The sequence below is a fragment of the Lepidochelys kempii genome, chromosome 1 (genome assembly GCF_965140285.1).
Source record: "Lepidochelys kempii isolate rLepKem1 chromosome 1, rLepKem1.hap1, whole genome shotgun sequence".
In the NCBI taxonomy this organism is placed as follows: Eukaryota; Metazoa; Chordata; order Testudines; family Cheloniidae; genus Lepidochelys; species Lepidochelys kempii.
The window spans coordinates 62,543,386-62,570,265 of NC_136380.1; the positions used below are offsets into that span (position 1 = coordinate 62,543,386).

Consider the following 26,880-nt stretch of genomic DNA (forward strand, 5'->3'; position numbering starts at 1 on the left):
GTTAGCTGTCATTTGTTTTATATCAAGATGCAGATGTTACCAAAAAAGATGTTTCTATGCTGAGAATTTAAAATTTGTGGAAATTGGGTTTACCGTGGTGCAGGCATAGAAATCTAGGGCTTATGAGAGTTAAAGCTTAGTATTTTTTTAGCCAACTTGATAGCACCTTTATACATCCATTTTACATGCAGTATTAAGTGTTGCCATTACTGAAATATATCTGCCTGGGTAGGACTGGTAGTAATTTAACAAGGGGAACTCATCTTCTCGGTTGTTTTTTTCCCAATGGTATATTTGACATATTCAGTTATTTAAAATATTTTAACACAAAGAACTCCATTCCCTTCAATTTGAGCCCTTCTAACTCTGAATCTTGTGCTGATTCTGTACTAATATTCATGGATTATTTATATGTATTTTTTAAAATATCAGAATATAACATTTAAATTGGTTGTTTAGAAATAGAGAGATCAGTTCATGGAAGTCAATACTGATCCAGGGTCATCTTGGGTTTTAGGAACTCCGGAATGCTCACAGCGAACAGCTCATGGGGATCCGCCGTGAAGAGGAGATGGAAATGTCTGATGATGACAGCGGTGACAATCCCAGCAAAAAGCTGAGAATAGATGAATCAGGTAAAGTTGAAACCCTTCACAATATCCTATCAGATGTCAAACTGTTCGTTTCAAAACGAAGATGAGTGATAGAAAATAGTTATATAACATAGAATATCTACTTTTAATTTAATTATCCTCACATTTTGTCTTTGTATGACTCTCACTTGTATCTATAGTGCTTCTGTCACCTTCCAAGAAACATACTCATCAGAATGCTCCAATTCTTTCCATAGTTGCTTCCATTTTGGGTCTTTCAATAAGGTTCTTCTCATCTTCCAAAACTGTATTTCATTCCAGGATAGTAATAATGTCATATTTAAATAAAAGCAGCTGAAATTGTGTTTCATTCAATATTCTTTGAACCTCACCTTTTCTTTCCAGCAAATATATTTACATGTATATTATCCGAATTTTCCATGGAATTAACTCTTAAAGACACACATTTCAAAGTGTGGCACTAGATATGCATTAATTGACACTCTTGCCTATCATGAAAAGAAGAGCAAGTACACTTGATATATTTCAGCTATCCCAGTATAAACAATTCAGGAGGTGGATATTGGGCTGACTCAATGACTTCTGAGTAACTGGTATGCACTACGGAAGGGAATACCTTGGTTTGAATCCTTTCTTTGATTTCTTGATCTTCATGTCAGCAATGGGTTAGAGAGTTGTGAGGGGCTGACAAGGGTTGAGCCCTGTGTTAGTCAGCATCAAGAAGGAAAGCCTTGCAGAAGGCCTAGATGAAGCTTCATTGCCAGACAGAGATGAGGTATATGGGCAAAGATGGGGCAAGTTATATGTACAAACTCAAGATGTTAACAATGACACATTTGACCTAAACGTCTGCACACAGGTTCCAGATTCTATGACCTGACCCCATTTCTCCCATCATGGATGGGGTCCTATGTCTGTGCATGTATACACATATGTGTGCTTACAGATATGCAAGAGAAAAGTGGTTACCGCACAGGTGCCAGTGGCTATGGGAGGTTAAAGATCTCCAGAAATAAAGACTGAAAAGTAGGATACCATTCTGGAAAGAAACTTTCACTATGAACAGGAAAAGGGCACTTCTACTACAGGAAAAAATGGTTTTCAGAAAGATAGATGGCTATAATAAACCCTCCTGTGAGCAGCTTTAATTTCTGCTTAAGATAATTGTATGGGATTGAGTTTTCTAGTATTCATTAGTAGAGTGATTGGAGCTGACACAGTGGCTCTGTGGGCATAGTATTGCTGGCAATCACAGATTCTTATGAACGTATAATCATTTGCCTTGGCATGTCCAGGCTTATGGAGATAAATAATTATAATTAACAATAACCAAAAAAGGTGAGCAATGCCAACTCACTGGACTCAAGAAAAATAATTATACTATGAACAGTCATACTTAATATTTCATTGTGTTTTAACAAATAAATGCTTAGGTTGTGGTAGTTCAGCCATTGTGCATCATATTAACCAGTAGAAAATATGTGGGGTTTTTCCTGTAGTGAAAAGATATATTTTTCAGTAGGCTTGTTTTGTTTATTTTTAGACAAAAAACAGAGATTTCTGTGATTCTCCCTCCCCTGCTATTTTAATTGATTTGAATTGATCTCTTATTATTGTCTTGGACGGATCATTCACATTCATAATATCATTAACAGTTTTTCTAATACATTACATACAAAGTGCAAATTCAGTGGTATACATCAAATACAGTGGCCATCCAAAGCCATCACTAGTGTAGCTCTCTTGACTTCAGCAGAGTTACACCAGGGTTCAGTTTATCCCAGTATGTAGTTGATCGAGCCTGTTCTCTATGAAGAATCACCCAATAACAAAACTAGATTTTACCATTTTCTTTTTCCAAGATTAGACTTTGAAATCAATGTTTTGAATCTCCTCTCACTTATGCTAGTGTCAACTAAGAGTAACTATTCAAAACCAATGAACTTACTCTAGTATAAAACTTGTCTGAGAGGAGAATCAGACTCTGCTTGTTGACTGTTCACCCTTTTCTATTAGTCAGGATCCTCACCCTCCTTTGCTGTAGATTTCAGGTTTTTTGTTTTTGTTTTTTATTTTTTTGCTTGAATATGTCATTCCTGACCCAACTAGTAGCATAGTAAAAGTATATAATTTTTATGAAGGGTAGGACAGTGCAAGAATGAGCAAAAGATGAATGATTCAATCTCTATTCAATTTAAGAGAACCGTATTCAAATAAACCTTTAAGAAAACTAATAATAGACTAAGGGTTCTAGTCAGCCCTTATATAAAAAAGCTTGCCTCCCAGTGAATTCAGGTGCTGGAATTTTTTACTAAATGTTCTCACTACTACAGTTAAAGTTACAATTTCAGCAATCCTCTGAAACCATTTCATCTGCTTAATCAAGTACTATCATTCTCCTTGTGCAAAAATAACTTGGCATCCACGAGCATTTAGGTACTATGGTGATGAGTGCCACATACGTCCCTAACATCTAGATTGATTAGGATGAAAAGGCTATATTTGTGGGATCTTTCATGTCAATACTTAAGTTTATTGAGATGAAATAGACTTAAGTATTAGTTTGTGTCATGTCAATACTTAAGTCTATTGAGATGAAGAGGGGTGAATTCCAGCCCCATGTTAAGAACAGGGAGGTGCAAGAGTCCTCATCTGTCAGGTGTAGTCTGAAGCCTGATCAAGTTTAAGTTTCAAAGTGGCACTATGCTAATGCCAGGCCCTTGGAGGCTGTGGATTTTGTGCACTATGGAGCAGATGGTGAAACGTCTGGCAGCGAGGTGTTTGCTTTGGGAACCATGGTCAGGTCTTCAAGCCAGCCACAAATTTGTTGCAAATTACAAATTGCACTAATCACTGCGTGTTTTGGTGGATTCAGGTTTGTTTCTTAAGGATATACAGTGCAGCTTAATAGTGCCTCAGTACAAAGTACATTGTTGCATTTTAGACTTAAATTTACTTCTTTTACCCACAAGCCTATTGATTTTCTCACTGTTCATTTCCCTAATTTATTGATGTCAGAAATTCTTTATCTTAAAACCGTGGCTACACTGTGCATCAGTGGCAAAGCCAGGCTTATAACTCAGGGACTCCTGACTCCCAGCCATGTACTCATTCCTCCAGACCATGCTGCAATGCAGAGACACAGCATTCTGAGCAAACACAGCCTAACTCACAGCAGTGTTGTACCGAGACATCGCATTTTATGGGCTTGAGGCATTAAGACCCTGCTCACATGAGCATGAGGTTATACAGGTTACATCCCCTACACCTCCAGGGACAGGGCAAACTGCAGTACTGTCTTCCACCAGCAGATAGGAATTTTTAAACTGCTGCTGAGGCTCCATCAGAAACTTGCCACTGAAGTCTACGCAGGAGATATATTGAACTAGCACAGATGGCTTGGTTTTGTCTCATTCCTGGCCAGCCATGCCCACTCTGTGGGGCTGCCTGATGTCTTCAGGCCCCATGGCAGAGTTTAGAGTCTTGGTCACCTTGTTGTATTCTCCATCCCTCTCAGATTGGACCCACAGCATGGGACTGATGGTGAACTCCAAGAGACACCACCCAGTGAATCTGACCCACAGTTTGCAGCCATTTCTTTAGAGCCCTGTTTTCCACAAGTCAATCTTTAGATGTAAACATTGACTTATTTGCATTGTGTATTTTGGAGCTTGAAGGGAAATAGAAGTTTGCTGAGGTAAAACTGAGAGATTGCTAAAAAATTGGCAACTGACTTCATTAATACATTTGAAAGTCAAGGTGCAGTTATTGAAGCATTAATTCAGAAAAATGGCACCCTGCACAGAAGGCTAGAGAATAGAGGAAAAATTTTAGAACAATTGGAATTTATGGATGGTTGGTCTCCCGCCTGCTGGCATTGGGAGCAGAGACTCAAAAGTAAAAGTCTCAGAAGTAATTTTAAGAATTATTGAAGTGAAGCTGCATCCTGCAGAGATAACAAAAAAGTTTCCTGTATCCCTAGGAGATATCAATACTTTTCCTTTAAGGGAAACAGGTGCTATGCTGTTCCAAAGACAACAGATCATGATTATGTGCTATTAATTCTACAGACTGCAACTCCAATGAGGGAGAGAGTTTTTCAGGCAGACATAAAAGTGAAAAGACACTTACCTTCAAAAGGCCACTGGATGGATGGTCCTGTGTAAGGTGACCAGGTGTCCGGTTGTTGAAAAAGGACCATGGTGGCTCCGGTCAGCACCACCGACCGGACTGTTAAAGGTCCGGTTGGTGGTGCTGCAACACTAAGGCAGGCTAGTCCCTACCAGTACTGGGGCACCGCACTGTGCCCCGGAAGTGGCCAGTGGGTCTGGCTCCTAAGCAGAGGGCTCCATGCGCTGCCCCCATCCTGAGCACCGGCTCTGCACTGGCCAGTGGGAGCTGGGAGCGGTGCCTGCAGGCGAGAGAAGCGCAAGTGGAGCCTCTCCCCCACCCCCCGTGCATCTGCACTGGAGCTGCTGGCCACTTCCAGTGTGCTCAACGCAGTGTCAGGATAGGCAGACAGCCTGCCTTTGCCCCCTCTGCCGCACCACTGACCGGGAGCCACACCCCAACCTCCTGCTCCAACCCTCAGCCCCCCAAACCTGGAGCCCCCTCCTTAACCCCAAAACCCTCATCCCTGGCCCCAGCCCAGAACCCTTACCCCCTACACCCCAACCTCCTGTCCCAGCCCTCAGCCCCCCCAAACCTGGAGCCCCCTCCTGCACTTCAAACCCTTCATCCCAAGCCCAGAACTGCATCCCCATCCCGGAGCCCTTACACATCCCCTCACCCCAACTGCCAGCCCTGAGCCCCCTCCAACCTAGAGCCCCCTCCTGCACCTCAAACCCGTCAATCCCCAGCCCTAGCCCAGAGCCCGCACCCCCATCCCAGAGCCCCCTCCCACACCCAGAACCCTCATGCCCAGCCCCAGCCCCATCCCAGAGCCCTCACCCCTTCCCACACCCAAAGCCCCTGTGAAAGTGAGTGAGGGTGGGTGAGAGCAAGCCACCAAGGGAGGGGGAATGTAGTGAGCAGGGGCGGGACCTCAGGGAAGGGGTGAGGCAGGGGTGGGGCTGGGGTGTTCGGTTTTGTGCGATTAGAAAGTTGGCAACCGTAGTCCTGTGGTTAGGGCATTTGACCTGGACTCAGGAAATCCGGGTGATATTCCAGCTCTGCCACAAAATACCTGTGTGATCTCAGACAAATCACTTATCACTCTGTGTCTCAGTGCCCCATCTTTAAAATGGGGGTAATAGTGCTTCCTTTTGTCTACCCATTGTCTGTCTCACCATTTAGATTGTAAGTTGTTTGATGTAAGGATTGTCTCTGACTATATTTATATGTACAGTAAGGACCTTGGGCCTCTAGGAACTACTGCAATAAAAGTAATAAAAAGTTCTGTCTCCCTTGTACTTGACATATGCATGACATATAGTTGTACATGTAGGACAGGCAGTTTTATGCACAACAGCAAATTAAGCAACTGTAAATTGTGTATGTAATTATGTGTTTGGGGTACATAGTTTATGCACATAATATAGAAACAACTTTCCAAAGTCAGTGCAGTTTTGGCCTCTAGGATGGGATTTCCAAAACCACCTATGTGACTTAGTCAGTGTTTGAAAATCACACCCTATGCAAATAATACTACACCCGGGATAAATTAGGCTTCTCCATAAATCTCACAAATTTCAGGCCTGATCTCTACTTGGATGAGAAATCATCAAGGAAAGCCCCCCAAAATGCAGAAGTGTCCTGGCTGATGTTGATTCTTCTTGCCATGATTCAATCTTCTCTTGCCATTTCTCAGGCCTTGTCTGTATCCACAGTCGCACAAGTTTAACAAAAGGTCTGATTTTAAGTTGATTTAGTTAAATGGGTGCAAAATGTTGAGTAGATAAACTGGTGCAATTGTGAATATTAACAAGACCTAAATCTCTTAGGCGTGACATTTTGGAACTTATTTCTGCTCTTACTTTATTTTTCCGACTTCCCCCTCTCAAAACCTCTTGTTTTTCCCCTCTTCATTCTACTTCTAAGGACTGGATGTTTCTCCCTTCATTTTCTTGTAAATCAGATATTTTGGTTTTACTTGAGACCATCAATTTTTGACTTGTTTGTTTTATTATTGCTTGTTGGTTTCCTTGCTTTCCACTGTTAGGTCAAATGTTAGAGTAATAGTATTGTTTTCATAAAATCTTTTTCTTTCTTTATATCTTTTGACAAAGACCATGTAAATATTCTCATTTATTACCCTTAGATGAATGGGTCAGTGCCCTTTTTTCTTCACATAAATCAATAAAATTTCTATGTAATCAACAACCCAAACTTACAAGCAACCCTAAATAATAAATTAATATGCATGTGAGGAGGAAGATAGAATTTAGTAATAAAACCCTGCCTCTTTCACTCTACCAAGGGGTTTTGACAAGCAACAGCACAGAAAACAATATTTGAAATATAAAGGACTAAATTATAGGCACATCAGGGTAATTCCCAAGTTCTCGGGGGATAGGGGACAAGGGAAATTTATACCCCTTTATGCTCTTGGAGCAAGACAAAGGTACTTTATTATAGATGAGGATTTATCCCACAAAAAGCGTATATCAAAACAGCTTTCTCTTGAGGGGGAAAAGTCTGGACACAATTTCCACTAGAGACTTTGTGCTCCAGGGGACCATCAGAGATGATCACAAGAGAGCAAGACAAGATATTCACTCCCTCTATCAGGTAATAAGTCTGTATATGTATTTTTCCCAGCATGCCAGTTGGGAGCTGAGCTCGGTCCACTCATCAGGCAGACCAAAACCTGGGCTTTCTAACAGGATTTTGTACACTGATATATATTGCATTTTTCCACAGCATTTACAAAAACAAGCCCTGACTCAGGAAGGTCTCTAAGCACACGTCTAACTTGAAGCATGTGAGCAGTCCCATTAACTTCAATAGAACCGTTCCCATGCTTAGAGTTAGGCCTGCATATGTATTTTGCTGCATCAGGGCCAGAGGAGATTGCCAAACCTGCATGTTTTTTGTTTGTTTTTTGGTAAAACATAACAAATGTCCTGTTCCATGTATCAGGTATGTTCCTCTGCAACATTAACATTTCCTCAGCCCAGGACCAGAGCCACATTCTGCTATAGTACAACACATCAATGAAGGGGTTAATAGCCATACTTTTGTTTTTAAAAGAAAGCATAACTTTCAAAAATATTTACCTAATAAGGATTTGGAGAAAATGACCAGTTAACTGAAATCTGCACTGTGGTAAAGTCTGTGGTGCTTTGATGCCTTTCAACTGCCAGAAAGGCTATTATCTAGATTACGTTTTATTATGTTTTCTGGGTATTTCATACTGATAAGGTTTGATGCAGGATCATTACATATGAGAATAGATTTAATCCTGTTGTTTAGGAAGCTTTAAGCACACTGAGGGATTATTTATGTAATAAGATGCAAAATTGCTTTGGAAAATGCTATAGCAACCTAACATCTTCACAAAACCAAGCAGCCACTTATGACAGCAATCCAAATTTACATTTATTTTAGTGTCATTTTATTGACAACCTTAGTGTCTAATTTTGACAGCATGTTAAAATAAATTTTCAGATTGTGCTGGAGCAAAATTAACAGCACAATGCTGGAATGAAAAAAGTTAATATAATTTCCTGAGCCAATATTAGGATATTTCACTTTTTGCAAAATTGCATTCAAAAATAGTAGAAAAGAGATTTTGTGGGTGTCCCAAATAAACGAAAATCATTTATGTCTTTTCATGAATTCTCTTTTAAGGTTTTTCTGTTAATTTATTAGTAAAGCTATAGTTGGTACAAGTTAAAAGTAAAAGAGAACATTTTTACAAGAGTAAATGTCAAATTAAAATGTTTTTGTTTGCTTTATATCTTCATGAACATATTTTCTAAAAAGAAATGGTTTTGTTCTCAGAATTTATTTCAAATCCTATACCTTTTACTGCAACTTTCACAGCTCAGGATACAAGCCATAATTTTTCATTAGGTTTAATATAGCAGGGCAACATATTTGAATACATAGAGTTACAGTCTGGCACTGAAATGCCCTATTTAAACAGTAGGAGCTCACCTTCTGAAAACACAAAATAAGCAGTAGATGTAGCCTTGTTGGAAGTAGAAAGACACAGAATGAGCCGTGTTCTGCTCTCATTGCAGTTAATAACAAAACTCCCATTCTCTTCGATGGGAGCCGAAGCAGGCTGTGCATATTGATTTTTTTCCATACCCCTCCATTAAGAATCTTGAAATGCAACCGTAATGTTGTTGAAGTGGGATGTTGGCAGCAAAATCAATAAGAGACAATAGTGGAACATATGCTGTTTTCAGCTTCCTCCCAACCTCATACAGCCTTTATTAGCATCATTTTCCCAATTACACTCCACCCTCTGTGGAAAGTGATCTTTGTTAGAACACTTTGTCCGATATAAAGCTTTTGTGCCTCGGCCCCTAACTGCATTTACACTTTACTAGAATAAGACCTATTTCTAAAACTAAAAAAGTTGGGCTTTGGCCATGTCAGGGTTCTTTCCCCACTCTGTACTCTGGCGTACAGATGTGGGGACCTGCATGAAAGACCCCCCACCCCAGTTATTCTTACCAGCTTAGGTTAAAACTTCCCCAAGGCACAGATTCCTTTTTTGCCTTGGCATCGCTGCCACCACCAAGTGATTTAACAAACAATCAGGGAAAGGACCACTTGGAGTTCTATTCCCCCCAAAATATTCCCCCAAGCCTACACCCCTTTCCTGGGGAAGATTTGAGCATATATCCTCACCAATTGGTTACAAAGGGACTACAGACCCAAACCCCTGGGTCTTAGAACAATGGAAAAATCAGTCAGGTTCTTAAAAAGAAGGATTTTATTTAAAGAGAAAAAGGAAAAAAGAATCACCTCTGTAAACTTAGGTTGGTAGTTAACCTTACAGAGTAGCAGAAAATTCAAAGAGCACAGAGGAACCCCCTCTAGCCTTAGTTTCAAAGTTACAACAAAACAGGGATAAACCTCCCTCTAGCAAAGGGAAAATTCACAAGTTGAGAAAACAAAGATAAACTAAAAAAGAAAAGGAGTACTTGTGGCACCTTAGAGACTAACAAATTTATTTGAGCATAAGCTTTCGTGAACTACAGCTCACTTCATCGGCATCCGATGAAGCTCACGAAAGCTTATGCTCAAATAAATTGGTTAGTCTCTAAGGTGCCACAAGTACTCCTTTTCTTTTTGCGAATACAGACTAACACGGCTGCTACTCTGAAACCTGTCAAAGATAAACTAATACGCCTTGCCTGGCTGTTACTTACAAGTTTGAAATAAGAGAGACTTGTTTAGAAAGATTTGGAGAACATGGATTGATGTCCAGTCCCTCTTAGTCCCAAAAGCAAACAACCACAGAAACAAAGAATCCAAAACAAAATCTCTCCCCCTGCACCAGATTTGAAAGTATCTTTTGTCCCCATTGGTTCTTTGGTCAGATGCCAACCAGGTTACTTGAGCTTCTTAACCCCTGACAGGTAAGGAGGAATTTAGGCTACCCCCATGGTTATGACAGGCTATGAATTGCATATGCCACAAATCACAGGCATCTTTGGCATCTTTAGGAGTAGTTCCATTTGACTTTCAGTTTTCTAATTATTGTGTTACTATTTTGTTAACAATTCTTTTAATATTTTTAATTTAAACTAAGCTCTAGGACTTTGGTTTTCTTCTTTATTAGTCTGCACTGCATGCTTTGTTGAGCTTGAGAATCCTTTCTAACTCAAGATCTGCAGCTGTCAGAGAGCCTTACAAATACTTCTCAAGGTGGAGATTTAGAAGCTAGCTGACTGAAGTTTAAATCTGCAATATATACAGCTCTCACCCATGAAACCCCTGGTAATCTGTAGCATAGCATGGAAAGTAAATGGAATTGTTCTAAGTCTCCAAGCACAGATTTTAAACTCAAAGCTACAGACCAGGGAAGGGCACTGTTGGATCATGAGACATGCAAGGCCGACTAAGATCTCCAAAGTGTTTGAAGGCTTATCTCTTCAAAGACTGCAGATTCCATCTCCCTATACATTCATCTGGCCTGCAGTTTGAGAAATGCTAGAATTCCAAGAGTTAAGAATTTAGCAAGCATGGCTAGCATTCAGAACTGGGTGACATTTGAAATTCCCAAAGCTACCAAGACTTAGTGATGCTGTTGTTTGTTTTGATAAATGAACTTCAGATATTTTGGATTCTGAGGTGTTTCAAGATTCCCAGTTCTTTAGTGTTGGCTTGAAGACTGTCCAAAGAAAAATCCATATCTACTAAAGCCTCATGTACATTTCAAATCATATCTGGGACCTATACATTGAAGTATTTGGTTTTTAAAGCCAAATAGCAAAGAGGTAAAATGCTGCTTCAAGGTGAGTGACTGTTTTTTAAATTACAGTTACATAGTGAAGAGGAGGAGGGGAAAGCTGTGTTGGAAGTCAAATCACAACTTCAGGAACTGGACATACTGTTTTACTCTTCGTCCCCACTAGTTTATACATATGGTTCAAAGAACTCTATTCCTATGGTATTTTTCTTATTCCTAAAAAGGTTAAGATTTTTCTCTGTTAAAAGAAAGGTATTGCTGGAAGCTTTGACAACACACATTCTGGAGGTTCAGATTAGGGCTTTGAACCGCTGTAAAATTCTCCCTTTTTCATGAAAGAATAGCTGATTATTTTTTAATTTATTTATTTAGTGTTCCATAAATTTGGTGCATTGCAATTTTTAAGTCATATACGCAGTGGTTTCTAACATGTCTTTCAGTGGCTTGTATACCCCTCTGTGATTTTTGCATTGCTTTTAGAGTTGCCAAGTGTCCATCTTAAACAATGGCTTTTGAAGATCTCCATGTTTGCAGGCCTCGGCCAGTTGCTACTTCAGCTCAGCTGTTTCTGAACTGGTCTTTTTCTATGTTCACTATATGGCTGCTTTGGCCTCTTGGATTTTTCTGAGCTCTGAGAGGTGATTTTTCTGAGCTCCCACTTCTTAATAGATGAGGGGGAATGTGGGAAATGGTATTAAATGCTCTATTCTGTTATATTATCCGCCAGTCATTGTTCTCATCACATTTTATTCAGTGGCTTCAAGATATGCTGTGGTAATGCTTGATCCTGCTAGCTTCTGAGCATTGCTGAAAGAATCATGGAGGAACAAAGAGCTAGCACTCAGCTTTTGCTTGACATCTGTATGTGCAGTGTTGCTTCTGCAATGTGGACAAATGTGCCTGGTGCTCAACAGAGTCAGCAAATCTCTGCACCCAGGCTGAACAGAGAGTGAGGAAGAGGGAAAGTGGGCATGATGGGGTGGAGGCGGGATGTAGTAAGGGTGAAGGCATGTAAGAGTAATCCAGGAATGCAAGTTATGTGCATGGTTAACATTGTTGGGATTTTCAGTTATTCCAACTGCCTGCCAGGAGCTGGTTCACTCAAGTGCACTGAGGGGCTGCACTTAAGGAAAAAATGGAGGCTGGGAAAGTCAGGAGGGCCAGACAGCTGACTGAGGAGTTTCACAACGTGCCTCTGAAATGGTCTGTCTTGTAGCCAGCTGCTCCATGTTAGTGATTATAATGAGTACAATAGTTTTGCTGGGTCATCAACCTGCAGCACCACTCTCTTCTCTTAAAGAAAGAAAAGAAGTACTTGTGGCACCTTAGAGACTAACACATTTATTTGAGCATAAGCTTTTGTGAGTTACAGCTCGCTTCATTGGATGCTGTAGCTCACGAAAGCTTATGCTCAAATAAATGTGTTAGTCTCTAAGGTGCCACAAGTACTCCTTTTCTTTTTGCGAATACAGACTAACACGGCTGCTACTCTGAAACCTCTCTTCTCTTAGTTCAGCTTGTTGGATCAGTCGTAACTAAGCACCATATTCAACAAGCCTCCTAGTGGCTCACAACTCGCTGCTCTCTCACAACTCTCATGACTACAAGACTGAGTTCTTGGGAGGGTCTGTTCAGTATTTTGTATTGTCTTTTTGGGTTTGGGAGGATAACGGTAGGCTTTATGTACTGGAATTTCTTGGCTCTCTGTATTGATATATGGAGCTCAGTACAATATTCTTTTCCTCTGTTTGGATCTAGTGAATTTTGAAGGGCCCAATTTTCATACTTGAATGCATGTATTTCGGCATCAAAATCTGGATTTGCATGTTGTACTATTTTAAGGTAAATTGGCTAATAAAACTAAGCGGGAGAGGTTAAATATCATGCAGGCCAGAAGTAGAAGGCACTTGACTGTGGTTCCTGAACTTTCCTTGGCTTCGGTGTATTGAAGGGAATGCCAGTGAGAGTATGTGGAATGAGAAGACTATAATGAGTATGTGCAGAAAGGCTGAGAAGATCTGGGCTTCCAGCAGCAGCCAAGCAGGAAACCTTATAGAAGTCTTGTTCTGATGTTAACTCTTCTTGGTTTCTTACTCTTTGAAAGGCTCGCTAAGGTCTCCATTCCCTCCAAGGGTCTCCAGTCTGTCTGGGGCTCCACTCTTTACAAGTTTGTAGCCACTTTTTATTTCTCAATAGTTTGCAAAATATGACTTTTCAGATACCCTTAAACTTTGAAGGGGAGTGGTTATCTTTGTTTGTAAGCCCTCAAAGTGCAAAAAATGGGAATGGAATTGAGCGCTGGAGTGTGTGCGGGGCAGGGGAGGGCTTTGCTTGCAGCAGCAAGCTTTTCCCTGGACAGCTTCCCTGGAATGACTTTTTCAATTTACCAACAAAAGCTCTAGAACTACTTTGTGAGCATGACAATCATCCCTGTGCTGAACAATTCAAGAAACTGAAAGATGCATTTGAGCAACTGTTCAAAATATTTCAAAAGGACAAAAAATATTCATGTTTTTTATAGACCCGTTTTCACCTGAATCCAAACTAGAATGGACAAATTTCAGTTTCATTAATTGACTTAAATATCACTCCAGTCAAATTCAAGGTCGTGAAGTAAGCTCAGTTAATGAATATAAATGCCTGCTATTTGAGATATACCAGAATTTTGCAAGAAGGCTGTTTGTGCTTCCCTTTATGTGAACAGACCTTTTCTACTATGAATCAGAACAAGTTAAAACACTACAGTCACCCAATAGACTCACACCAAACCTGCATTCTCTAAGGCGTATGGCCAGGTAAAGATGGATATCGTGAAGTTGGTTTCAGAGCAACAGTGACAGTCTTCCTGGGTTTACGCCTTCTCCTGCAGCTCCCAAGCCACATGTTGTGTTTCAATGGATCTGAACTTGCCCCCATTTCATGTCCAAGGAATAGGATCTGGTCGTTTTTATTTTGTAAAACAAAGTGTACATAAGAATATTTCTTTAACTCCGATTAAAATTAGGAGCAGTATTTAAGCTCCTGAGAAGTTTCCAATGGCAGCCCTTACTACTGCAGAATGTTTGAATATACCAGATTATATTATTGGTATGTCTTACCAATTGTTGCCCCTCTACATTTATTTAAACTGTATATTTTGAGACGGGGCAAGAGATGTCAAGGGCTGTACAGTGCTCACTAGTGTGGTCAGGAGCGCTTGTTTTACATCTGTTTCAAAAGGCAGCACTTCCGATGACAAAGTACCACTAACACCACGTAGGCACATTGGTTCAATACTGACTCAGGAAAGAGTGTTGTCTACTGAATCACCAGTGCCATTTAACAGATTCCAGTAACACGAGCTTGTCTTACAATGAACTCACTTCTTCCCTTCTCAGACCAAACAGCTTCTTATTAATTTTCACTATTAGAGGAATATAGTGATTTTTTTCAAAACATTGAATATAGGCAGAAGTCTGCTTCATCACTGGCATCTTTAATTCAAGCAAGGTCACTTCATAAATTTGTCTAAATAGCTCTTTCTCAATTAGAAAAGAGGCAGAACTGTTTAAGGCTATTTAGTGTTTGATTAATAGCACTTAACTGGTGCTTTAAGCACTTGCAGAAGTTTTTCAAGCATATACTTTTAAGAATAAAACATTGCCATCTGAAGACTTAACCTTATCAGAAACTGAAAACAAATCATTCCAAGCAGCGGGGCGGGAGCTGGGACTCTTTTTCATTAATTTTTTTGGAAATGATATAAGTTACAGGGTATAAGGGCTCCAAAGAGATGTGGCAAGTAGTTTAGGCCCCAAATTTGACTTATTTTTAAATTGTAATGACTAGATGGTGAGTGCCTTCCAAATTCTAAAGGTACATTTTAAAAATTCAATGTAATATTGCTGAAAAAAACAAAAAAAACAAAAAAGCAACAAGACAATAATTATTTATGGGACATAGGGGAATGGGAAGAATCTTCAATTAAAAGGATACAGCTGAGGGGAGAAGAAGGAAACACCTGGAAATACTGGGGAGCTGGGGTGTACAAACGAACAAAGGGATAGGACCAGTGGATCAAGAGCTGAAGGAGGCAGGCAGGGAGGGACAGAGAAGGGGCAGTAGAGTGGAGAAGAAAAGGAGGGGCAGAAAGCAATGGCTAAATGATGAAAGAGTGTTGGAGGAACAAGGAGAAAGTGAATAGGGAAAAGGGGAGAAAAGTAAGAGGGTCAAAATGAGGAAAGGAGATGACAATGAGAAGAAAAAAGGTGCAAGGAGGAAGGGAAGGAGAGAGCAGACATGTTGCATAGTGTCCCCGATAAAACTCCTCTATCCTAAAACATTTTGAAGAGTGAAATAATGCAGGACAGCAAAGAGTACAGATAGTCTAAATTACAAAGAAATAGTGGTTCAAAGAGATTGTATGAATAAATTAAAGCATTCAGTTATCAGGGCATTAACACAAGGAGAGAGAAGCTTAGAGGCAACAATACAATCAATATGTTCTAGGTGTCAGGGAAGGACAGAGCGATGGTTAGAAGCAATGAGAAGGGCAGTTCTGAACTGATGGATCCTAAAAAAAAGAACAAGAGCTTATGCTTGAGGATAGGGTGATGTGGTAACACTTGATAGGAGTAAGAAGGCAGATGAAAACACTCTGGGCACACAAAGATGGGACTCAGAGGCTAAAAGGAAGGAGATGCAATAGTCTAAACAAGAGTAGCTAGAATGAGGATTGAGCAGTACTGCAGCTAGTTGTATGTACATACCATGTGGTAGCGGTGGTGACTTGCAGACGTGGGAGGCAAGGAAAGCAAAAGTCAGTGTTGACGCCAAGGTTATGGAAGGTAAAGCAAAGAGGAGATCTGAGTCAAGAGACATATTTTGGAGAAGGTGTTGTATGAGGATGCGCTCTTTGTCTGAATGAAGCACTTCCACCTTTGAGATAATTGGATGAAGGAGGTTAAGACGAAGCCATAGTTTACCTGATCAAGACAGGCTGAGAGAATGAATGAGCAAAGAAAGCTTAATAAAGGTGGCGGACAGCTGAGTGTTATCAGAATAAGTGTGTAGGAAAAACAAAAAATAAACAACTGAGGAGAGGTGGGAATAAAAAAGAGATTAATAAACGCTATCTTGCAAGCCCAAGTTAAGTACAGTAGTTGTGACTCACTTGGTCTATGGTAGAAATGCTGGGGGAAAAGAGAAGCAAAAAGGAAGGATGTCAAATTCCTCTCAGAACTAAAAAACTTCTGGGTAGTAATGACTATTACCAAGTCTAGGGAGAGACCCTGGTATTATCATCAATTCCTCCCAGCCTCCCATTATATGTGGAATTTAAAATCTGCAGCACATAAATTCAGTTCTTCCTTTGGTTTTTCCTCTCAGTCTGTCTCAGTATTGCCAACCCCAGATCTTCAAAAATCACATCTGAGCCCCCCAAATATAACGAAATTGGCTTAAAAATCATAATTACCCCCCAAAAAGGTGTTTTTATTTGCCTTCTGGCATTTGAGCATTTAGTACTTGGGTCACTGCAGCCTTGGAGTCTTGAAACATAAAGCTGAGATTCTCACATAATCACTTGCCTCCAGGAGCTGGAGCTTTAAAGAAAACAGCAAATATCATGAGTCTCATGATAAAATCTCAAGAGTTGGCAACACTGACTCTCATTTCATTCTGAATCTACTGCAGTGCCAGTGTTTGCCAACAGCTTCTTGCCAAGGTTTTGTTATTAGACCCGAATGGACCATAAGCGTCCTCTTTTCTGCCCCCTACTCCTCTACTCCCTCCCTGTCTTTGCAAATAACTGCATCCAGTTTTGAAATATTTCAGTAACGGATTATAGTTTAGTTATATTGTGTCTGAAGGTGAAAATCAAAATTTGCATAGTGCTAGAATAGCTGGTAATTGCCTGAATTTACTTTATATAGACATATATAGTGCTAATTATATTTTCGCTAGTTATTTTGCAGTTTTCAAGCTTCCACGAGATCATTTTCTTAAAGTATAAAGGACGATACAATCTATTTCCTTTCTGTTTCCTAACAGTAGGAAGAGGCATTTACCAGAGAATTCAATGTAGTAATCATATTGCTATTATTTATTTATTATCAGAAGTATTTATAAGGTGATCATCACTGTGGTATATAAACATCTCTTACGCTGTGTCATAAATATAAAGGGAAGGGTAAACCCCTTTGAAATCCCCCCTGGCCAGGGGAAAGCTCCTCTCACCTGTAAAGGGTTAAGAAGCTAAAGGTAACCTCGCTGGCACCTGACCAAAATGACCAATGAGGAGACAAGATACTTTCAAAAGCTGGGAGGAGGGAGAGAAACAAAGGGTCTGTGGGTCTGTCTATATTCTGTCTTGGCCGGGGATAGACCAGGAATGGAGTCTTAGAACTTTTAGTAAGTAATCTAGCTAGGTACGTGTTAGATTATGATTTCTTTAAATGGCTGAGAAAAGAACTGTGCTGAATAGAATAACTATTTCTGTCTGTGTATCTTTTTTGTAACTTAAGGTTTTGCCTAGAGGGGTTCTCTATGTTTTGAATCTAATTACCCTGTAAGGTATCCACCATCCTGATTTTACAGGGGAGATTTCTTTATTTCTATCTACTTCTATTTTTATTAAAAGTCTTCTTGTAAGAAAACAGAATGCTTTTTCATTGTTCTCAGATCCAAGGGTTTGGGTCTGTGGTCACCTATGCAAATTGGTGAGGCTTTTTACCAAACCTTGTCCAGGAAGTGGGGTGCAAGGTTTTGGGAAGTATTTTGGGGGGAAAGACACGTCCAAACAGCTCTTCCCCAGTAACCAGTATTAGTTTGGTGGTGGTAGCGGCCAATCCAAGGACAAAGGGTGGAATATTTTGTACCTTGGGGAAGTTTTGACCTAAGCTGGTAAAGATAAGCTTAGGAGGTTTTTCATGCAGGTCCCTACATCTGTACCCTAGAGTTCAGAGTGGGGGAGGAACCTTGACAAGAGTGCTAATTATATTTTCGCTAGTTATTTTGCAGTTTTCAAGCTTCCACGAGATCATTTTCTTAAAGTATAAAGGATGATACAATCTATTTCCTTTCTGTTTCCTAACAGTAGGAAGAGGCATTTACCAGAGAATTCAATGTAGTAATCATATTGCTATTATTTATTTATTATCAGAAGTATTTATAAGGTGATAATCACTGTGGTATATAAACATCCCTTACGCTGGGACTCAGATTTATTTCTTGTAGGATCAGATACTGGAAGCATGAGCACACCACCAACAATGCCTGCCCCTGACTGTCTTGATCTACACACAAGGAATATATAGGTGAAACTTGCTTTCTGAGAACAGTTGTCATGGTGGGGCATCGGAAAAGGTATGTGAGATAACTGGATCTGTTTGGGCAGTATAGATAGGTGACCAGCACCTGGAATTTTATTCAGAACTGAACTGGCAGCCAGTGGAGATTACAGACTAATAGGGTGAGAAGGGACCGCAAGGATCATCTAATCTAACCACCTGCAAAGATGCAGGATTTGTTGCGTCTAAACCATCCAAGACAGATGGCTATCCAGCCTCCTTTTGAAAACCTCCAGCAAAGACTCCACAGCTTCCCTGGGCAGTCTGTTCCATTGTCCTACTGTTCTTACAGTTAGGAAATTTTTCCAGAATTTAATCTAAATCTGCTATGCTGTAGTTTGAACCCATTGCCTCTTGTCCTGTCCTCTATGACAAGAGAGAACAACTTTTCCTCATCTTTTTTTATGCCAGCCTTTAAAGTATTTGAAGACCACTATCATGTCCCCGCTTAATCTCCACTTTTCCAAACTAAACGTACCCAGTTCCTTCAGCCTTTGCTTGTATGGCTCGCATTCCGTCCCTTTGATCATCTTTGTTGCTTGCTTCTGGATTCTTTCCAGTTTCTCGACACACAGTACTCCAGCTGAGACCTCACTAGTGCCAAGTAGAGCAGTACTATCATCTCCCATGACTTGCATGCTCTGCCTCTGTTAATACAATCTAAAATTTCATTTTTTGGGTTTTTTTGCAACTGCATTGCATTACTGACTCATGTTGAGGATGTGATCCACCACAACCCCCAGATCCTTTTCAGCAGTGCTGCTGCTAAGCCAGCTATCTGTCATTCTGTATTTGTTCATTTGGTTTTTCTTCCCTAAGTGTAGCACCTTACCTTTGTCTCTGTTGAATTTCATTTTGTTATCGACAGCCCAGTTCTGAAGTTTATCAGGATCCTGCTGAATCTTAGCTCTATCCTCCAAAGTTTTGGCAACCCTCCCAGCTTGCTTAGTGTCATCTGCAAATTTGATCAGTATGCTTTCTATTCGTACATCCAGGTAATTAATCAAGATGTTATATAACACTGGACCAAGAACAAATCCCTATGGAATCCCAGTTGAGACCTTGGTCCATTCTGACATCATTTGATTAATAGTTACTCTTTGTTTGAGGTTGTTTAACCAATTATGTATCTACTTAATGGCAGTTCCACCAAGCCGGCATTTTTCCAGCTTACTTATCAGAATGTTATGTGGAACTGTGTCAAAAACCTTGCTGAAGTCCAGGTATATTATGTCCACTGCATTTCCCCCTATCTACCAAACCAGTTACCCTGTCAAAAATGGAAATGGAAATTATTTGGCATGATTTGTTCTTGGTAAATCCAAGCTGGCTGCTAGTAATCACCCGTTCATCCTCCAGGTATTTGCAAATTGAATGTTTTATACATTGCTTTAGTAGATTCCCAGGTATTGAAGTCAGGCTGACTGGTCTATAGTTCCCTGGCTCCTCCTTTTCCCCCTTTTTAAATATGGGCCCTACATTAGCCCTTCTCTAGTCTTCTGGGACCTCTTCTGTCATCCATGAGTTTGCAAGTATTATTGCCAGTGGCTCTGAGATTTCTTCAGCTAATTCTTTCAGTACCCTCAGGTGACTAGCTTCGGGCCCTGCTGATTTGAATTCATTCAAATTGGTCAGAAGATCTCTGACATGTTCTTTATTTATCCTGGTCTGCATCCCTTCTCCTTTATTGTTTATGGTAACTTCACTAGTCATCCAGTCACATGTTATTTTTTGTGAGACGACTGAAGCAAAGTAGGCACTGAGCAACTCTGCCTTCCTAACATCTTCCGTTACTAGCTCACCTTCTCCATTGAGTAGCCCATACCATCCCTGACCTTTCTTTTTTGTCTGACATATTTGTAGAACCCCTTCTTGTTGTCTCTAACATTCCTTGCCAGCTGTAACTCATTCTTTGCCTTGGCTTTCCTGATTTTGTCCCTACATGTTTGTGCTATTCCCACGTATATTTCTTCGGTGATATTCCTCTTCCATTTCCTGTATGTATCCCTTTTGTTTTTTAGATAGCTAAAAAGCCTAGGGTGGCTCTTCTTACCTTTCCTCTGCATCAGAATAGGTTGATGTTAAGTCTCTAGTATTATATCTTTTAGGAACTGCCAGCCCCCTTCGACTCCTTTTCTTCCTAATTGGTCTTTCCATGAGACCTTGCCTACTATTTCTCTGAGTTGAATGAAATTTCAAAGTCCACAAGCTGTGATAGTTTGGGATGGATGTAAAGAATAAAGTCTACTACTTCATCTTCCTCCACTTCTAAAGTCATTGAGCATGCCAACAGCAACCACTGCTTTGAGTTCCTTTCTTCGAACTGCCTCTTGGATTCTCTCTAATCTGACTTCTGCTCTCCAGACCCTCCCCAAGTTTGCCCCTCCCTGCTGATCTGCTTTTATCTCTCATTGCATCGCTCGCTGCCTGCTTTGTTTTGCCAGCACTAGCTAGAGAGAGGGCCTGATGGGGATGACTGATATTTGTGTACTTCTATCTCCAAACTTTGTGTGCTTTGCTTCTCTGATGGAAAGTTCTTCGGGGCAGGGATTGTGCCTGCTTGTTGCTATGGACAGCACCTAGCACATTGTAAGTGCTCCAGGATACCCAACTACATAAATAACAATTATAATAACAGTGGGATTTCTCTACGTTTTTTAATAGCATGAAATGAAATTTTTAATACTTACATTGTTAAATTGGGAAGATATGACACTGACGTTAGCAGAATCCAGATGCTGTAAGGCTCCAGAACTGTCCCTTTGGCATCCTGCCTGGACAGAACCAATTCTTTAGTTATTACTCTGTTCTGGTTAGTGCCAGTGGCTCAATAGTGGCAATTACATCTGAGACATTGGCTAAAGTCTTGAGGGCTTACGTAATCCCCCCCAAAGTGTAAGACTCATGCAGTGTCTGAAAGTAGGCAAGTATGCACGTAAGGATTGGCTTCATAATAAGCTTGAGATTCAAAGCAGGCAAATACTATAAGAAAAACTTAAAAACAATAAACACTTAGAAAAATCTCTGTAGAGAGACACAGGGAAACTCTGAGCTGTCAAGCCCAACCATTTTTTTCCTCAGGAAAATATTGTTTCCACAAACTCTTAAGAAAAGCTGCTAACTGTTCATTTTAAATGGAAGCGCCACGAGTGAGCCAGACACTAGGTACTTGTAGCAGTAAGCAATTCAAGACAGAGAACGGAACAGTCTTACAGAAGAAAGGGACATCATCAAAAGGTGAACAAACTACTGCTCTGATCTATACAACCACTTGACAAATAGAGATTCTAGTGTCTTAGACAGCCCAGATTCAACAGAGGAGGATGAATTTCCAATACTACGTGAAGAAGCTGTGAAATCACTCAAGAATGAAAAGGCTACAGGTATTGACAACATCCCAGCCAAACTGATGAAATTCGGAGGAGAAATAGTAATAGATGTACTCACCAAGATCTGCAACAAGATCTGGCAGACTGGTGAGTGGCCCTCCACGTGGACACAATCACTAATCTTCACTCTGCCAAAGAAAGGCAACCTGAAATTGTGTCAGAATTACCGGACTATAAGCTTACTTAGCCATCCCAGCAAAGTGATGTTGAAAGTCATATTGAACAGATTGAAGCCATAAGTGGAGAATATCGTTGCTGAAGAACAGGCTGGCTTTTGTGCTGGAAGAAGTACAACAGAACAGATTTTCAATCTTCGTGTTCTATGTGAGACATCTACCACATCTTCGTTGACTTCAAGAAGGCATTTGACAGAGTATTGCACAAAGCTTTCTGGGCAAGCATGAAGAAGTTGGTTATAAGCTTATTCTTACCATTAAACAACTGCATGCCAAAATGTTAGCATTGCGGGGTGAACAATCTCAAATCTTCGGTTTGCTGATGACATTGATGGCCTGGCAAGCAGCAAAGATGAACTTGCCAACCTTGTGAAATGATTGGATGAAACCTCCACAAAATATGGCATGGAAAACAGTGCAGAGAAAACCAAGCTGATGACAAACAAACGTGATGGGATCAGCTCACATATCACTGTCAGTGGACAAGAGCTGGAGACAGGGAAACAGTTCAAGTATTTGGGGGCAATCATCACTGATGAAGGATCCAAGGCAGAAATTCGGGCAAGAACTGCACAAATAGCAGCAGCAGTGGCAAAGCTAAAGCCAATTTGGAGAAATAAGAACATCTCCCTGGAATCCAAACTGAAACTGCTGCATGCATTAGTCATCTCCATTTTTCTGTATGCATACGACCCTTACGGAAGAACTTGAATGGAAAATCCAGTTAGTAAAAATGAGATACTTCCATAAAATCCTGGGCATCTCCTACTTTGACCACATCACTAACGAAGAGGTCCGCAAGATCATCACCCAATGAGCTGGGTCATATGAAGACCTCCTGACGACCATGAAAAAGCGCAAGCTGAACTGGTACGGCTATGTAACAAGATCATCTGGCCTATCCAAGATCATCCTCCAAGGGACAGTACAGGAGAAGAGAAGAGGTAGACAGAAGAAGAGATAGATTGACAACATAGAAGAGTGGATAGGAATGGACTTCGCGGAGACTGAAGCACTGACGCACAATCGTCAGGGGTGGAGACAAATGGTTGATTGCTCATCAGTGATGGTGCCCCAATGACCAATGCGGTTATGGGAGTGATGATGATGATGATGATTAATGATTGATGAATGAGCAATGTAAGACCAAAGTATACAGTTGGTTGGTTGAAATTTCCCAAATGTCAATGTTCTTAAAAAATTCAGTTTTCAATGGAAAAAAAAACCAAAATTTTTCACAGAAAATTGTTATCGTTTTCAACCATCTCTAATGATTGGAAATGACCAGTAAAGAGACAGTATGAATACAAAGTGGACATGGTGTCACAGGGTATGGCTCATTACACATGGACTCCATTGTCTATTATTACATTTTGGTAAGTCAAATGTAATAGAAATAGCATACCAACTAAAATAACAACCAAAAATTAACTAATACAACCTGTTCATAAAACACACAAGTAGAGACATATGTCATAGATGTCAGTATAGTTGACCTGATCCCCCCGAAAAGGTAAGAGGGTTATTCTTTCTCTTATTGGACATGAGAGGACCTTTCCTCTTATCCCATTACTCTTTACTTTGCTTAAGAGCCTTCATTGAGGGACCTTGTTATAGGCTTTCTGCAAGTCCAAGTACATTATGTCCACTGGATCACGCTTGTCCACATGCTTGTTGACACTCAAAGAATTCTAATAGATTGGACATCCTAGCTGACATTCTTAGCTGCTGCACCATGGCAACACACTGAACCACCACTCCTGACCAACAACCTTAAGGCTAAAGGCCTACAGAGTCACAGCAGCCACACCTCAGGCACGTGATTGGTTGGACAGATAGCCTTCTCATTGGATACATGGACTATATAGAGACAGGCAGAAGAAGCTGTCTGAGCAACAGACCATTTCCTGGGTTGGTGCCTAGACAGCCTTGCCTAGCCCTGCGCTGCTGCCTTGCCTGACCTCGCCTCCCTAATTTACTGCCCTGGCCCCTTGGATTGGATCTTCCAGCTACTGACGCCTGTTAGAACTCAGACCATTGCCCTGAATTGCCTCTGACAGTGATTCACCTCCTAGCTACCTGCGGTTGCCCCCTACCCTGCCTTGGCCACTAGCCATTACATAATCATCCCACTGCATTCTCCTTGTTCGATTCCTCCTCAAGACTCACTGCTAGCATGAAGCCTACAAATAGTTATTTACTATTCATGGCTTGGTGAAGGACCACTGGGGGTAACAAGACAAAGTCCTTCACCAAAGGCTCTTAAGCAAAGTAAGCTGTCATGGGATAAGAGGGAAGGTCCTCTCATGGATTGGTAACTGGTTAAAAGATAGGAAACAAAGGGCAAGAACAAATGATCAGTTTTCAGAATGGAGAGAGATAAATAGTGGTGTCCTCCAGGGGTCTGCACTGGGACCAGTCCTATCAACATATTCATAAATTATCTGGAAAAAGAGGTAAACCGTGAGGTGGCAAAATTTGCAGATGATACAAAACTACTCAAGATAGTTAAGTCCCAAGCACACTGCGAAGAGCTACCAAAGGATCTCACAAAACTTGGTGACTGAGCAACAAAGTGGCAGATGAAATTCCATATTGATAAATGCAAAGTAATGCACATTGGAAAATATAATCCCAACTATACATATAAAATGATGGGGTCTAAATTAGCTGTTACCACTCAAGAAAGAGATCTTGGAGTCATTGTGGATAGTTCTCTGAAAACATCCACTCAGTGTGCAGCGGCAGTCAAAAAATCAAACAAAATGTTGGGGATCGTTAAGAAAGGGATAGATAATAAGACAGAAAATATCATATTTCCTCTATATAAATCCATGGTATGCTCACGTATTGGATACTGTGTGCAGAAGTGGTCGCCCCATCTCAAAAAAGATACATTGGAATTGGAAAAGGTTCCGAAAAGGGCAATAAAAATTATTAGTGGTATGGAATGGCTTCCGTATGAGGAGAGATTAATAAAACTGAGACTTTTCAGCTTGGAAAAAGAAACGACTAAGGGTGGACATTATAGAGGTCAATAAAATCGTGACTGGTATGGAGAAAGTAAATAAGGAAATGTTATTTATTCCTTCTCATAACACACAAATGAGGGGTCACCAAATGAAATGTATAGGCAGCAGGTTTAGAACAAACAAAAGGATTATTTTTTCACACAACGCACAGTCAACCTGTGGAGCTCCTTGCCAGAGGATATTGTGAAGGCCAAGACTATAACAGGGTTCAAAAAAGAACTAGAGAAGTTCATGGAGGCTAGGTCCATCAATGGCTATTAGCCAGGATGAGCTGGGAAGGTGTCCCTAGGCTCTGTTTTCCAGAAGCTTGGAATGGATCACTTGGTGATTACCTGTTCTGTTCATTCCCTCTGGGGTTCCTGGCATTGGCCACTGTCAGAAGATGGGCTAGATGGACCTTTGGTCTGACCCAGTATGGCTGTTCTTATGTTCTTGTGTTCTTTACAATTTTTAATATGATTTGGACCCCTCAAGGTATCCTGTGTAATTCATGATCTTACTACTGTTACCCTCATCTTCCCTCCCCCATTTCCTCTTATTGTCTGTAACATTCATCTGTTGTGCCTTGTCTTCAATTAGTTTGCAAGCACTTTGGGACCTGGACCATGGCTTCCTGTGTATTTGTCCAATGCCTAGAACAATGGGGCACCAGCTCTGATTGGGACTTATTAGTACTGTTGAATTACAAATAATGATTGAATATTGAGATTGTGCTAAGTGACAAGAACTGTTCATGGTCACAAGTATTATAAGCTCTCATATGTTTCTGAAAGAACAGAAAGCATGTTGTTTCCTGTGGTAAAGAGTCACTTGTAACTGTTCAAACAGTGTGTGTTACTTGATCGTTGCCCAAAAGTTATTCTTAAAACTCTGAAGGTGATAATATACAGCTCAGAATAAAATGTTTAGGCATGGAGGGTTAGCTGTCTGGGTCAGGTAGCTAAAGATTAATGCAGACTTCACAAGCCTCCTTGTAACTAGCTTCTAATAACTTTGATGAGGATAGCAAATACTCTGTAGCATTGCTTATACCTGTCACTTGAACTGGCAACCAGTTTTGTCACTTGCAGGTGATTCTTACAATGTCTAATGGGTTCTTGTTCAGCCGAGTTGCCAAACAGCAGTCAGCAGCATTGCACACTAAGCCTCAAATCCTCTCCCAGGCACCCAGCTCCAGTAAATGGGCTGAACATATCCAGGGAGAGAGGAGGGGAAGGAGTATTCCACCAGGGCCACATGTCTACACAGGCCATGGCGGTGAGCCTCTGGGCCCGGGTCAACAGACCCGGGCTTTTGAGGCTCACCCTGCATTCTAAAAGTAGCTATGTAAATCTTCTGCCGACTTGCACAGGCTGAAATTGTGGAAAAGCAGCATCACTTTCCCCACAACCTCAGCCGTGCAGAACACAATGCCATCCACAGTGTCAGAAACAACTCTGACATCATAATCAAAAAGGCTGACAAAGGAGGTGCTGTTGTCATCATGAATAGGTCGGAATATGAACAAGAGGCTGCTTGGCAGCTCTCCAACACCACTTTCACAAGCCATTACCCTCTGATCCCACTGAGAGTTACTAAAAGAAACTACAGCATTACAACTCCCTGAAAAAGCACAAGATGAAATCCGCACAGACACACCCCTGGAACCCCGACCTGGGATATTCTATCTACTACCCAAGATCCATAAACCTGGAAATCCTGGGCGCCCCATCATCTCAGGCATTGGCACCCTGACAGCAGGATTGTCCGGCTATGTAGACTCCCTCCTCAGGCCCTACGCTACCAGCACTCCCAGCTACCTTTGAGACACCACTGACTTCCTGAGGAAACTACAATCCATCGGTGATCTTCCTGATAACACCATCCTGGCCACTATGGATGTAGAAGCCCTCTACACCAACATTCCAAAACAAAGATGGACTACAAGCCGTCAAGAACACTATCCCCGATAATGTCACGGCTAACCTGG

At 40.9% G+C, this 26,880-nt stretch overlaps 1 protein-coding gene across 20 annotated transcripts in view; it reads left to right on the forward strand.

The window, feature by feature from the left end:
- Window positions 1–26,880, forward strand: part of ENOX1 (ecto-NOX disulfide-thiol exchanger 1) — a 506,538-nt gene that overhangs the window by 424,406 nt on the left and 55,252 nt on the right. For all 20 annotated transcript variants that reach the window (XR_012159113.2, XR_012159112.2, XM_073345396.2 and 17 more), the window contains one exon: window positions 518–635. Coding sequence is in view for 18 of the 20 variants with exons in the window: in XM_073345396.2 (XP_073201497.1) it covers window positions 518–635 (118 nt within the window). In the remaining 2 variants the exon portion in view is untranslated. The remainder of the gene's footprint in view (window positions 1–517; window positions 636–26,880) is intronic.